The sequence below is a fragment of the Chelonia mydas genome, chromosome 4 (assembly GCF_015237465.2).
Source record: "Chelonia mydas isolate rCheMyd1 chromosome 4, rCheMyd1.pri.v2, whole genome shotgun sequence".
NCBI lineage: Eukaryota > Metazoa > Chordata > Testudines > Cheloniidae > Chelonia > Chelonia mydas.
The window spans coordinates 44,987,760-45,003,878 of NC_057852.1; the positions used below are offsets into that span (position 1 = coordinate 44,987,760).

Here is a 16,119-nt window from a genome sequence, read left to right on the forward strand (position 1 = left end):
TACCCTCTCCTGCCTTCTACAAAAACAGGTTTTTTTGTTGTTAATGTAGTGCTTTTGAAGGATGCTAGCTTGACAACACGGGAAATTTAAGTTCTCTGTTTCTTCACAGAAAGTGTATGGCATGTGCAGTGACAGTTTAAGCCAGCCCCCCCCACCCCCCTCCCGCCACTGTGTTTCAACCCTGATATGAAGAGACTATCTCTGAAGGTGAGAGGGTAGCTCATTCTCAGTCTCTTTGGCCTTCCTGTTAAAACTGCCAACAAATTGGCCAGCCACTAATGTTTGTAATGGTGAGTTTTTAATGTGGACATCTGTCCAGTAAAAAACACATTGCAACTACCAATTCCTTTCAGGCATGTTGCCAAGTAATCTCTTCTAGGTGTGAGACAGGCACGCAAGGGGTACACTCTTCCAATTTCTTGCAAGCAGCATTTATTACGACTCTAATAGGATTTTTTTCCCCTTCATGAGACTTTCTAACACACTCCTAGAGATTTATATATCATTGCACCAACTGTCATTGATCATATTGTGTGCATATGGGCCTCGTCCACTTGAGACATTATCTCTCTGCCCTGTGAAATCATGGCAGTTGTGATTATCTGAGTCACTGCAAGCTTTATCTGGGTGGAATCTGGTGCCAGATTATTTGTTTTACTTAGGGTTGTCAATTAATCGCAGTTAACTCACACAATTAACTCAAAAAAATTAATCGTGATTAAAAAAATGTATCTTGATTAATCACACTTCTAATTGCACTGTGAAACAATAGAATACCAATTGCAATTTATTAAATATTTGTGGATTTTTTTTACAATTTCAAATATACTGATTTCAATTACAACACAGCACACAAAGGGTACAGTGCTCACTTTATATTATTATTTTTATTACAAATATTTGCACTGTAAGAATGATAAACAAAGAAATAGTATTTTTCAGTTCACCTAATACAAGTACTCAACTGCAATCTCTTTATCGTGAAAGTGCAACTTACAAAGGTAGATTTTTTTATTACATAACTGTATTCAAAAAATAAAACAGAGTAAAACTTTAGAGCCTACAAGTCCACTCAGTCCTACTTCTTGTTCAGCCAATCGCTAAGACAAACAAGTTTGTTTACATTTATGGGACATACTGCTGCCTGCTTCTTATTTACAATGTCACCTGAAAGTGGGAACAGGCGTTTGCATGGCATTTTTTTAGCCGGCATTGCAAGGTATTTACATGCCAGATATCCTAAACATTTGTATGCCCCCTTCATGCTTCGGCCACCATTCCAGAGGACATGCTTCCATGCTGATGACGCTCGTTACAAAAATAATGCGTTAATTAAATTTGTGACTGATATACAGTACTTGTATGAGGTAAATTGAAAAATACTATTTCTTTTGTTTTTTACAGTGCAAATATTTGTAATAACTAAATAAAAACTGAGCAGTGTACACTTTGTATTTTGTGTTTTAATTGAAATTAATATATTTGAAAATATAGTAAACATCCAAAAATATTTAAAATAAATGGTATTCTGTTATTCTTTAATAAGATTAATCGCACAATTGTGATTAATATTTTTAATCGCTTGACAGTCCTAGTTTTACTTTGTATGTAATTCACCTAGATGCAAGATAATAGTCAATGCACACACAAAAAAACTAAATAAATGAATGTCACATCTTTAGAGACTTGGATTACAAATAGATCCACTGATGTGTGTGCAGTACAATTTTTTTCTACAGTCCTGGTTTGTTTGTAGCAACTGTCAGTCATTACTGATTTGAACCAAATAGCTGATAATCCATGACTAATTCCTTGAACTCTCCAGCTCCTTTGGGGGCAAAAACTTTACATTTTGACATAAATATACATGGATGTTGTGTACCATTTTTTAAAGCTCTTAGAAGTAGCAGACAGAGCAGTTAGTGAGAAAGAAGTAATCCCAAGCTATTGACCAGGTGGCATTTCCTCACCATGCTGCCTGTAGGCAAAACTGTACTTTAATTCTCACAAATGGTGAGGAATGGAAAGCACTTGTACAGAGTGAATGAATGCAGTTTGCAAACAGCAGTGAAGTCTTCCTTCAAGTTTGTTTGTAGTTTGGAGGTGTGAGGCATGTGTACCTAAGAGGTCTTTTCAGATTGGACTGTTACCCAGACATAAGTCTGTTAGGATTGCTTAATACTTAGAAAAATACCTGAATAGTGAGAATTTTTTCATCAACTGTACATAAATTGATGCTCTGTTGACTGGAATCTTGGCTGCAAATTAGTTTATACCTTTGACACTTCTATAGGGAGGTACAGAAATCCAAAAGCAAGCAGAAAATGCAGCTGAAAAAAGGAGAATGTTGGTTTTGCATATAAGCAGTTAAAATAATATAAGTTGAAAAACCTTTTCTTTTAAGTTCAGATTGCCTTTGGTCACAACTAACAAGTACATGAGGTTTCCAATTGTTAGTTTACACCAAAAATACCTGGATAAAGAAACCACTGACACATGCGTAGGCATTTCCAGGTGTAACCAATAAAAATTGGATACACGCGTCTGAAAGTGAAAACATCTGTTATGGCCACAGCCACATCAGCATGCACCCTTTCTGCCTGTTTCAGCCACATGTCATTACAGTGGACGCCAGCTGAGCTCCCAACGCCCTGTAGGTCAAAAAGAACTGATGAATATGCTATGGAGAACAAAGATTTTCTTGTTGAGGAGAATCAGGCACACGTGTAACCCAGTTTTACAACATTTTGGGACTGGACTATTCCTGTGAGAAAATTTACAGACAGTTTTTGTGCATTTGGTCCAGCAACATACGCTGTAGCTGTCTGCTTGGCATTTGGAAGCTATGGCTCGAGAAGACAAGTTTGGACTATTTAGTTTACAGTGCATGATAAATGGATAACTAAGATACACAGAAATATGTATTCACATTGTATGATTTTTAGATCAACAAAATATTGCTGTGGTTTGGAATTTTATAGAGATGCACAATATTGGACCAAAATGATGGTAATAAAATTGATTAATAATGAATTTTGGGCCATTTTCTAAACACTGAAAAATCGCTGATGTTTACTATTTTAAATGTATGCAAAAATTCAAAATAAACACTGGAATGGGGAAAAATAAACACTGAAAACTAGAAACTCTACATACTGTACAGTAGGTGACAGGCAACTTAGATTCTGATGTTTTTCTTCTGCATCTGAAATGAATGTGTTCTTGTACAGGATCCCTGGGGTACAACCTGGAACTGGGGGACCACTGTGCTCCCTTAACTCTCCAGCCTGGGCTGTCTCACACCCAGCAAAATTGCATGAATGGTCCCTGAGCCATTCATGAATCATACAGAGATAGGCACCAGTCAATCACCCCAGCCTTGCACCCCAGAAATATACTGTCTTACACTGCTCAAGACTCCCTTGTGCAATACAAACTCATTAACTAGTTTGCCACTCTGACGAAAGGGTAATGGATGTGAAACAGCCTTTGTTAACCTGAGCTGAGATTCCACAAGCACTTCAACTAAAAACACACTTTTAGGTAAAGTATAAAACAGATTTATTAACTACAGAAAGATAGATTTTAAGTGATTATAAGCAGCAGGCATAGTGATCAAACTTGGTTACCTAAGAAGTAAAATAGAAATGCAGTCTAAATTCTGACTTTAACAGACTTAGGGCAAGTCTACACTACAGCAGCACAGGCTGCGCCGCTGTTGCGCGTCTGGTGAAGACATGCTATGCCAACGGGAGAGTGCTCTCCTGTTGTCATAATTACTCCACCTCAGTGAGAAGCGGAAGCTATGTTGTCAGGAGAGTGTCCCCCGCCAACATAGCGCTGGTGTGGACAGTGTGAAATTTGCATTGCTTTGTGGGGGGAGTTTTTTCACACCCCGGAACGACGCACGTTATATCAACTTAGGCTGTAGTGTGGACCTGCCTTAAGCAAGATTTGGATCAAGCAGTCTCTTAACCCTAACAGACACATTACAGGCAGCTCACAGTTCCTCAATACACAGACTGGACTCCCTTCTATTCCTGGACCAATCTCCCTAGCTCAAAATCTTTGTCTTCTAGAGTCAATCTTCCAGGTGTTGAGATGGGAGGGGAGAGAAGCCAAGTGATGATGTCACTGTCCCTCTTTATACCTTCTTCCAGCTGCTAGAAAGATCCTTGCTGTGATGTGGGGATCAGGCAGTCCCCATTGGTCAGGCAGTCTCTGTTGCATATGTGCCCCCTCTAAGGAGCCTCTGGGAGAGTGGATTCTTCTTGATGGGCCATTAATGCCTGTCTGGCCAGTGATAGCTGCTCCTTTGTTGCAATTGAAAGACCAGCTCTGGGTGTTTTCCAGCCTCACAACATATTTCAGTAATACATATAACAATACTTCATAACTTCATATACAATGATGGTACATACAATCCAACAGGGTATTAATGTTCAGCAAATCAAGACTTCTTAAATGATGGTTCACAAGGCATACTTTGTACAAAACATATCATAATCATATCACAGTGTTGAATATGGGGGTTCTAGGGTGTTACTTTGAGGTATAGTGTGTCACAGTTCTGATCTGTGTATAAATGTGAAGGGGAAGGAATTTTAATGCTCATGAAAGTACAGGACTAATAGCCTACATAGCTCTGCCAGTGCACCTTATTCCTGATTTACAAGTTCTCTGCTCTTCCTGTCCTTGTTAGTTTCTGAATGAGTAGTGTAAATGATGCCAAATTATGGATGGTGGACAAATGTCAAAAGGAAAATTGGATAAGACAACTACACATTTTTATTTGAGAGAAGCATTTGGAATGCTAGATGACATATATTTGTAGCTTGTTTAGTGACCTTAGGTCTTCGACGTGGCAACATCAGCATGACCAGACTGTGAGAGGCAGCTCTTCTCTGCAGCAATGGTAGACACTCTAGGGAGGGGCTGCGTCTGAAGTCCCATACTCTTTGTTTCATTCTCCACTATTGCATTAGTGAGCAGTGCTTCAGAAGTTTACTGTATCAACTTTGAAAAGCAGCACAGTTTGAGCAGTTAAAAACCTTTCGACCACATGGGTACCCACTGTTCTGTTAATCCAGTACTGATGGACTTTACATCTTTGTCCCTCCCTTTGCTGGTAGATATGAGGTTCCTCTTCTGATATTTTCCATCAGCAATCTTTTTCCCCCCAGCCCCGCCCAACCCAGCAAGTTAAATGTCTTCCACCCCTGTTGGCAGACTTGCAGTACTACAGCCAAGTTGAAAGTCCTGTCATCTATTTCTGCCTAAGATAAATAGAAGTTCCTCAGGGCTTCCTCTGTATATTTTCCTTTCCAGGGAGGCCTCTTTTCCTCTGCCTTCAACATAGCAACAGCTCTGAAGGAGAAGGGGTCTTTGCAAGATTCCAGAGGAACTGGGGAATTCCCCCCAGCTTAGCATTTCCTCCACACTACTTGGTTGTTGAAGCAGAACCCAGTTCAGAGGAATATGCACTTCAGTTTCTCCTCATGTCATTATACTTTTATTTTAAGACCTACAGATGGTCTAGTTCAGGGGTCGGCAACCTTTCAGAAGTGGTGTGCCAAGTCTTCATTTATTCACTCTTATTTAAGGTTTTGAGTGCCCGTAATACGTTTTTAGCGTAATACATTTTTAACGTTTTTAGAGGGTATCTTTCTATAAGTCTATAATATATAACTAAACTATTGTTGTATGTAAAGTAAATAAGGTTTTTAAAATGTTTAAGAAGCTTCATTTAAAATTAAATTAAAATGCAGATCTTACCAGTTTAGTGTGATCCTTACCCTTGCTTTTCCTTGCTGAGTTTTCCAATGTCTGGCAAGTATTTGGATACTTATGCTGCACACAGGCTTCTGAGTGATCAGTTGTTAACCAGCTCCGAGAGGGACAGAAGACAGATTTCATGTGTGAAAATACCTGTTCACACAGGTATGTGGATCCAAATGCTGAAAGCATTGCAAACGCAATTTTCTTCACACTTAAATTTCACTGGCAGGCACATCCAGCAGGTCAGAATAGAGGCCCCATGATCTCTCTCGGTAGCTTCAAGTGCACTCCGCAGATCTCCAAACTTTGATGCTCACAATTCTGAGCTTTTTAACTGAATGAGCTGCATTTCAAAATCTTCAACACCCATCCACTGAAATACAGACAAATCCAAGTCACTTTCGTTTAACTTTTCAGGTTTAATTAGAAAAGGAAGCATTGGACCAAATCACTGGAAATCTTGAAATCTGTCAGAAAATTCTGATTCCAGTTCTTTCATGTACATTTCTAATCTCAGCGTCATACGCAGTGCGCTGTTCCACATGGCGTGATAGTGATGTAAGCAGCAAATCAGGACTTAAAAATATCCCAGTACAGTGGCGCTGGAACAATTTTTAAGGTGGGGGTGCTGAGCTGTGACCCCTCTTGCCCCTGTCTGCACCCCTCACTGCCCCAGGCTGGGGCCAGTGGGCCACAGCTGCGGGTGGCTGCAGAGCCCCAGGCCGGTGGCCAGGACCCCAGGCAGGCAGCAGAGCCCTCCAGACCGATGGCCAGAACCCGCGGCCGGCAGCGGGCTGGCAGCAGGTACCCCAGGACAGCAGCGGGGCCCCTGGGACCAGTGGCCAGGACCCAGGCAGTGTGAATGCCACTGAAAATCAGCTCGCATGCCGCCTTTGGCACGTGTGCCATAGGTTGCCTATTCCTGGTCTAGTTAAAACTCTTTGCAACAGTAAGGGCCCACTCACCAGATTCTTGTCTACCTCACGGGCATTGCAGCTCAGAGCATCTTACAGTGAGATCTGCCATGTAACAATTTGATCTTCAGTCACTCCTTGGGCACTCCTTTACTAATCACTAGTTTTACTTATTAAAAACTCCCAGTAACCTCAGCAGAAGCAGGGTTAGGCCATTTTAAGCACTTTTGAAACTCCCACCCTGAATGTTTTATCCCTACTGGGATCTGTTTTGTCTCCCCTTTGTGAGAGGGAAGCCATCATCTATACTGGAATAACAGGACACTGGGTACTTTCTCTCAGGAGAAAGAGAAAATTAGTTTCCTTGCATATAATTTTATCTTCTCCATGTGGGTGCCAGCTGTTCAATGAGAAAACATCCTGCACGTCTACAAAGGTTTTCTTATCCTTACTGACTTGGCAGAGCACAGGAATACCCTTTTTTGATGGAATGTTTGGAACAAGAGAGAAAAAGTGCTTTTAGCAAGGTATTAAGAACATAAGAATGGCCATACTGGGTCAGACCAAAGGTCCGTCTAGCCCAGTATCCTGTCTTCTGACAGTGGCCAATGCCAGGTGCCCCAGAGGGAATGAACAGAACAGGTAATCGTCAAGTGATCCATCCCCTGTCACTCATTCCCAGCTTCCGGCAAACAGAGGCTAGGGACACAATCCCTGCCCATCCTGGCTAATAGCCATTGATGGATCTATCCTCCATGAATTTATCTAGTTCTTTTTTTAACCCTATTATAGTCTTGGCCTTCACAACATCCTCTGGCAAGGAGTTCCACAGGTTGACTGTGCATTGTGTGAAAAAATACTTCCTGTTTGTTTTAAACCTGCTGCCTATTTCAGTTGTTTATTTAAAAAAGAAACTCCTGTCTAAGCAAGTTCATTCAAATGTCCTTTTCTGGTGCAGTATTTAGTTTTATTATTTGTTTTGTCTCCTTTTTGTTGTTATTCTTGCTTCTCCTTAGCTTTGGCAGCATGCCTTGCTTCTCAGTGTGGCTGTATTACCTCATATGCGCTAGCAGGGAGAGTGAGCATTCAGTTTCGAGAGGAAAAACAATCACAAAACAGAGCTTGTATCCTTCTCACTATGTGGAACAAAGTCTGAAAGACTATCACTATCAAGCTAACAGAACTGTGTGTAGCCACTTGGAGAAAATAAAATTACACATTAGGAAATTAATTTTACCTTCCAAATCTTGTTTTACAGGATATAGTAATTGTGATATCAAGATCATCCTACACAGAACCAGCAACTTACCTGTTCCTCCCAAATGAATCACACTGCAGTTCATTATCCTTCTGTTTATGCAGAAAAAATATTTCACACTATATTAACATTTAAACTGCTATTTTACAGAAAAAGAAAAATGCAGACAGTGGGAGCAATTCAGATTCCAGAAAGGCAAGTTCTGACCTCAATCTAGTGAGAGAACATGGGGTTTTGTTTGAGTGTTCTCCTGATAACTGGACTGACCAGAAGAAACCACCACCAACTATGACTTACTGGGTTGTAGGGTAAGTAGAAAGAAATTTACTCAGGTTTAAATTCAGATGTATCTATCTATCGTAGAGTTTTCTATGGCAGCCACCACCATTGTAGCTATGTATTGATATTCTGGTATCTTGCTCTATCTTGTGTTTTCTTTGTTCTCTTCCTACCCTCTCAGACCTCTGCACTGTCCCCACTTTGCAAGTGAATCATACCTGTGCTCCTATTCCAGCACACAACTCTTATTCAGTGGTGTGGGGGAACAAACGATGGAAATGCACAAAATTCAGAGGGGATGAAAAGAGAAGTGAATAAATTTAACTATTACTGGGGAGAACATATTTGAGATATTAAACTACCAATCCACTTGCAACATTTTGTAAAGCAGTCTTTATTTCAATGTGCTTTCAAATACAAACACGTGAAATTAAACTCTGCCATTATCATTATAAATGGATTATAATTACTTTTCTGTTGTTGGCTATATTAAGTGTTAATTATTTTTTCTTAAGTGATTTTTCAAATTGATCTCCAATTGGGTTCTGGTGGGTATGGTCCTTATTGCGCAACTGTCTCATGCTTATTTGTATAGCCTGGCACCACACAGTGCTAGAGTTTGTGAAGTAAATATTAAACATCAAACCTACTTTACAGTGGGAAGATAATTATAGTGTAACTTGAAAGAGTTATGACTATAGCAAATCTTATAATTGTTTAGGTCCTCGGCATTTGGCCATATTCTATAACCACCACTTGTCTATATCCTTCTTCTCCCACCCTAGCAGGCCACAGCCTTTACTTGTCAGCATTATAGCTTCAGTAATCAGAAAGTACGATCACGATCTGTTAATCAACAACAGTAATTTTCCTTCTTTGTCTCTTTCATTCTATCTTTGGTGTACTTGTTAGAAGGATAGAAAAAGAAGAAGAAGAAGAAGGAAGACTGAGGTTCCCATTGAGTCATACTTTCAGCATGCCAGCAGCTAATTATTAAGGGCAAGGGGCTGGCTTGGAGTTTATTTACTGTAGTTGACTGACTCACTGAATTTGTGTCCTCAATTGTGGAGCTATAAAGCCAGTAGTAAAGACTTTTGCCCAGCTAGCTTGGGAGAAGAAGACCACAAACCAGCTTACCATTGAATAATCTTCCCAACACCGCATTTCAGTATGTGGCACAAACTCTTGTTTCTAAAGCATTTATGGTGAATGTAACCAAATAATAATAATTAATAATAATTAATAAATAATGGATTTGGTCTGGAATCATAATTTTAGAAATTCTTAATATCTCCTGAACCACTCTCATCTTTATTACAAAGTATGTCAATTTATAGTACTGCCAATTTTCCTTCAACTCAAATATTTAAAAAAAAGAAAAACTCCTATATAGTACTGAAGACAAATAAGTGTATGTAACTACAGTGTGTGAGCAGCTGTAATGCTATTAAGATTTAACAGGTTAAAATCCTGGGTACTGTTTAAACTGTTGCTGTCCCTGTTAAGAAAAGCTTCAGTTTTCCAGTCTCAGCATGCTCAATGTGTGACATCAAGTGAAACTCAGTACCACTTGTGGAGAAAACTACTGTGCTCACATATTAATAATTTCATGGTTTTGGTTCCCACATGGTAGGCAACCAGAGAGCTGACAGGTAGGAATATTAAAACAATATTAAATTTAAAAGGATGTGAATACTATAGTTTTCTTCTCAAGCACTCTTGTGAGTGTAGCTGGAGAGCACTGAGATTTGAAATACTGCAGAGAACCCAGTGTCATGGGAATGAATATTGAGAACCTGAAGAACTTTTGCCCGACAGAGTCTTGAAGAAAACTGAGTAGAGGTGAAATTTAAATTGTTTTAAATATCTAATAAATGGGAACTAAAAGATTTCCAGGAGAACTGTGGAAATCTGCTATTAGTCTTGGTTTGCAATTACTTTCAACTTTCCATTGAAACCTTGTCAAACACAAATAGAATTTCTAGAACAGTGACCGCCTCTCTCTGACACTGGATTTTTGTTTTTCTCCAGGAGACTCTTCCTACATCCAAAACCTCAGGAGTTTTATGTCTGTTTTCATGATTCAGTCACAGAAGTTGCTGTTGAACTGGCTTTTAAACTGTCCTTTGGCTTAGCTACATAGATGTGCTTCCTGACTAAGCAGCAGTCCTGAACAGTGCTGGAATCCATCTAAAGCACTTAAATATAAACAGAAACTGAGTAAATCATGATGTCCTTCTGTGTGTTCTTTTGAAGTGCTTTAAAAAAATAAATCTGCCTTGTGGACTAGCTCTGTTAAACACTGAAGTAACACGTTACTGCTGATTTACTACATCAGCAGCAACGTACGGGAGATGATGTTTTTGGGAGAAGCAAAAAACATTAATTTTAGGTACAGTCAAATGGATCATGATGAATAAAAAGATGGAATTACTTATCCTGAGTATAGCTTTACTACATAAAATATTAGCATAACATGTACATTCCAGTAATGTCCAATGTTTAATATCAACTGCAAGATATTACACTTGATATACTGTCTAGGTATTTGGCAGTCAGCAATAGAAAAAACATAACTTTCCCTGGTAATTAAGCACATGAAGCTCTGATGGCATGAACAATTGCTGGATGGTTTTAGTACTCCTCTGTTAATCAAAATGAAGGGGAAACCAATAGCATCTGGATTAGGGGCTACAAAACACAAAATTAGCATGTTATCTTTTTTATCAATTGTGATCTTTCATACAGCCAAGGGCTATAATAATATTGATATTTTAATAGATTTCATGAATGGCATTGTAAATAACAAAGTGCTACATTTGTTATAGAGTAATTTTGATCCTTATGAAAGTATAATAGGTACGAAAGTGTGTGAAAAAAGGCTTTAACTGGCAATTTTGTTTCTGAAAGCTAGGCACGAACATAGCTATTTTTATATGATGTTGATGCTTTCATAATAAAGAAATTTGTATATTTGTAGGAGGAAAACAGTGTGCCTTCTATATTTCTTGTACACACTCATCCATTTTCTGGTTTGTCACATTAGGCAATATTAGTTTGGTTAGCCTTGTTATGGTTTACAATAGGATATTTTTCTTCATATACCTATTGGCTAGCCTATAAAAAAGGTTCTCTGAGGCAAATGGAAACAAAACTCTTGCAAAATCAAGATGTCTTCTACAAAGCCCATATTTCCTACAAACTGTTGGAAGTTTTGTAATTCACAGGCCTGCTATTTTCAACAGTTTTCTTAAAAGCTGGTTTTATTTATAATGTATATTTTTAGTCCCCTTTTCTCTTTTTTTTTTCCCCCAACCCTAACACTTGGTGCTGGCTTCTTGGGGAGCATCTCATCACATTCCATGTCAACAGTTGAACTGTTCTTTCTGGTTCTGTCATCGCTGGTTGCTTTTCATGGTTTGCCCAGCATGAGAATGCAAGCTATTAAAGTGTATGATTAAACTTAAAGTTGCATTTTAAGCTGTACAGTTGGATAACTCAAGCTGAAGAAAAATGTTGAAGAAATCAAAGGTAATTTCAGTTGGCTATCACTATCAAATATATTTCTTGGGTCTTGTCTGCGTGAGAAAATTGTACCAATTTAACTAAATCGATTCATATTAGGCAAGATAAGGCACTTGTATGCTGAAATAAAAGGAGGGGTACAAACAGAAGCATGTCTTTGCTAGAGTCAGGTGATACTTATGAAAGTGGCCATCTTGAAAATGTTGGCCTTAATCTCTCTGCATCTGTGTTCCCCATTTGCAGAATGATGATAGCCACAGACGTGATCTGAGGTCTACTTTATTGTTTATAAAGTACATATAGTCCTGTTACTGATGTGTGTACAGCATTTTGGAAAGGCAAAATGCTTCAACACTACTTTAAAACTACTTAGTGTTAAACTGGAGGGATTGTTTTGCACATGGAAGAAGGAGCTTAGAAAAAAGGAAAACAATCTTTACTGCACTACTTCCAGCTGAAGAAGCCCAGTTGATGACTATCCATAAAATTTTTAAAGGTATTTAGGTGCCTAACTCCCAAACCAATGGGAGAAAGGCACCTAAATACATTTTAAAATCTGGCTGCATTTATTGTACTGAATAAATTTAAACATATTCTTTACGGAAACAGAGGGAAAATTCAAGTATTAGCTGAGTAAGACAAATAGTTGCATAATTATTTGCTGGTATACAAGACTGTGCCTGAGCTAAATAAAAGTTAAAATATAATCCTTCATCTGGTATGATGATAATCCATACTCTTTCAAATGTGCTGATATTGTGGGTCCTGCTGGAAAACGGAACAGTGTTTTTCTATAAAACATTCTTCACAATACATATTTCAGCATTTTGTAGAGGTGCATAAAATGTTTATTAGTCTTCAGTATCTGGTTGATTATTGCAAACTGTAGCTGCATATAAAACTTATGTAAACAGAAAAGGCCTCCTTTTAACTATTAGCTCAGTTTCCATTTGCCTTATCCTTTTAGTTACTATGTGGGATGTTCCCCCCATATACCCAGCCCCACCCATGTCATGGGGATCCCCCCGCCCCTCCCAGTCCAGCCATAGACTAGACATAAAGCTCTTTGGAATCCATTACTTGGATAATAGTTAGAGTTGTACAAATGAAGCAAGTCACTCCCGAAAAAACCCTCAGGCTAGCCATGCTGCTTTCTAATCCCTGCTAGCCCAGGCACAGAGAGCCAGGCTTACAGCACAATCTGATCTCCATTTAGCAACACAATGAGCTACCTTTAGATGGCTGCCTATGTAATAACTTTTTAAACTGCTGTTCACGTTTGTGGTGTGTTCCATATCATATTACCAAACAAAAACTACATTTAAGGTTAAGACTTCAACAGGACACACCCCATCTACCCGTAATTTAGAAGCATGGAAATAAGAAGTTAAGGGGAAAGACTACTGCGTTCCTTTCCACCTTCATATTAGGTATAGCACTGTCAATACCGAACTCCAGTGTTCCATAAGGCTTTCACTTCCATCCCCAACAGATACTTCTAGGCAGTAGATACCCCAGCTTCAACAACCGAGCACTGTAATGCGAAACATTAACTGTGACCTCATATGCTTTTCACATTCCATGCATTTTGGAAGTTACTTTGCTTTAATACTTGTTAAGATTTTTTGTTAGAATGAAAATTTGCTTAAGTTGGGGTATGTATTGCCTTTTGGTATCTGTTGGAGATGGAAGTGAAAGCCATATGGAACTCTGAACTGTGTTAATAATTGCATAATAATTAACTGCGTGAAAGCCATATGGAGCTCTGAACTGTGTTAATAATTGCATAATAATTAACTGCACTATGATACCCCTAAGCTGTTGGTGTAAATTGTTCATGTAAAATGTCTATCCTCTTGAAAATACCAGTTAGTTATAGGCATTTCCTACAAACTCATTTAGACAAATTCAAAAAGAAATAGTATGGATAAATCCTAGCTACAACATTCCAGTTAAAGAATAGATGTGCCTCCTATGTTGCAGTAGATAATACTCAGCTTTGTCTCTGCAGCAAAGAAGTAAGGGTGATAATAGTACAGTTTACCTAGGTAACATACTGGAACCAGTTAGTAAATCTCCACCTATTCCAGGACCAGTGAAGAATCTGACAAATTAAAACCAGCATCCTGTGTACAATCGCAAGTCAAAAGGCATTTTCAGTCATCAGCACACTCAGAAGAAACTGAAAATGGCAGTTAAACAAGGGAATTGTTGCTGATATTTAATCATATCTCTCCCTTATGAAGGATGGTGTTTATAATTTCATAGCACCCAAGGCATGCTAGGTGTTCAACAAGACTCAGACAAAGTTTCTGCTCTGAAGACTGCACAATCTAAACAGACCTTGCGTAGACAAGGGGGGTGAGGAGCAACAGCAATTATGTGATTGAGTGCTGAAATTAGTATGGAACTTGTTAAATTCTCCATTTTTGTTAGGGGGTTTTTATTGCTTGTTTGATAATACTGCTCAAAGTACAGAACTAGGTTTTGTAGATTTTTTTAGAAGCATGTTTTAAGGAGGGCCCTAAAGAAGGGGAGGATATAATATAGAACACAGCAGGGAAGATCTTTATCAGATATGTTCAGTGCAGCTCTTGTCTTTTGTAACTTTGGGGAAATTTATAGCTATGAATCAGGGTACATGAAGTTGATGACAAAAGGAAAAGAAATGGAAAGTAGCTACTAAAGGAGTCAGAACTCAAGTTTCATGCCACAATAGAAATGGGATCCTCCCTCATTGCCTTTATACAATTTCTTATAGAAAACTTTACAGGGGAGCAGGTATGCAACATATTTGGTGAAGTGCCAGGGTCTAAATGATTAGATTTCAAGAAATTATAGGAAGTAGAAAAGAAATTGTCAGCATTTAGAAATAGTATTTAAATCCATAAACAAGCAAAATGTTTGACTGTAAAAAAAACATGGTGGTTCCTCTTTGGTTGATACCTTCATCAGCCAGAATAGTTTCAGGAACTTGGGAAAAAGGTAGTAAAAATCACTTTCAAAAATCTTGCTTTACTAATAGTAAACCTAAGAGGAATAGATATGTCTGGCTTGTAAATGAAATAGACATAATTGAAGCAATGTTTATATGAGCAGCTTGTTGTGAAAGAACCTGAGAAACAGCTCAGACAGCAACATTCGTTTTTTGGGCTGTTACTCTCTGCTTTCTGGTAAGTCCACTTGCTGATTAAAATGATTATAGACTAGCCAAGAATAGGGGGAGAGATTTAACAGCCTTTCTTCCACATTATTCAGCACAGCATTATTTGTTAGTGGATCAATACACATAGCATTGCATTGTTCCCTGTTCAATTATAGCTTTAGGTTCCCAACTGCAGTCTCTCTTTCTTGCATGCTTCATAGGGCAGAGTTCTGCAGCAGAGATCAGTGGGCCACCAAGTACTGGTTTTCTAGTTCCCTTGACCCTGTTGCCAAGACTGCCTATCTACTTCTACTCTCATCACTGCCAACCCTTTTGTGCTACTACAAGGAAGGAGAGAGAGGAAATGCAGTAGTATGTCCCTGTCTTCTCTCTCTCCCATCAAGCAGAGGATTTGGCATTCTCTTTCTCCATATCAGGGTAGGCTACATTGAAGCTTGCTACCGTAATGGTAGTAGAGGGTACCACCTGCAACTGGCTGCGTGGTGTTCAAGTAACTTAGCAAACCTCAGGAAGTGCCAATGGCTTTGGGCAGATGAGAAGTGTAGTGGAACTCTTGATGGAGGAAATGCTATCGAATGGCAAAAGAGTTAAATAATGGATCTAACGCACAGCAGCCACCAACCAGAGGAGGGCAATGGGAAACCACCCTCTGTACTTTTCTCCCATGAGAACTATGGCAGAACAGAGGCAAAGTGTTAAATTCTGTTATGTCACCAATGTTCAGACATGAATAAATGGATTTACTTACATCCCCACCCTCACTTCAAGCAGGTCGGAGGCATGATGGGAGAGAGAGCCCATTTTCTTTGTCTTCTGTCACATTATCAGCACATAGGGGCAGCAGGGAGAAGAGCAGAGATAGAGTATGTCTACACAGCAATCAAGGGGGGTGATTGCAGCCTGTATAGACATACCTGATCTATCTTTGATCTAGCTAGATCAAAGCTAGAGTGAGTAACAATAGCAGTGAAGCCATGACAGCTGCTCATGTACATACCCAAGGTCCTAAGGTGCAGGACTAACCATATCCTCATCCTATGTACCATATAACCTCACTCTCCACCATCCACAAGGCTCACTTTCCATTGCTGCCCTGTCTCCCATTCTCACCCTCTTGCTGGACTCTAATCCTTCTACAAACATATTAACATTTCAAACTACCACAGCTAAATATTCTTTAAACACACACAAGATATCAA

The 16,119-nt window shown here is 39.0% G+C and overlaps 1 protein-coding gene across 4 annotated transcripts in view; it reads left to right on the forward strand.

Annotated features, from left to right (window-relative positions):
* INTU (inturned planar cell polarity protein) overlaps nucleotides 1-11,217 on the forward strand; it is a 109,780-nt gene extending 98,563 nt beyond the window's left edge. For 3 of the 4 annotated variants that reach the window (XM_037897172.2, XM_027821611.3, XM_037897174.2), the window contains exons 15-16: nucleotides 8,101-8,258; nucleotides 10,261-11,217. In XM_037897172.2, the coding sequence (XP_037753100.1) occupies nucleotides 8,101-8,258; nucleotides 10,261-10,372 (270 nt within the window). In that variant the 3' untranslated portion in view covers nucleotides 10,373-11,217. Of the gene's footprint in view, nucleotides 1-109; nucleotides 789-8,100; nucleotides 8,259-10,260 lie in introns of those variants that run through there. The other variant, XM_043545544.1, reaches the window with a different exon arrangement.
* The last annotated feature ends 4,902 nt before the right edge of the window (nucleotides 11,218-16,119 follow it).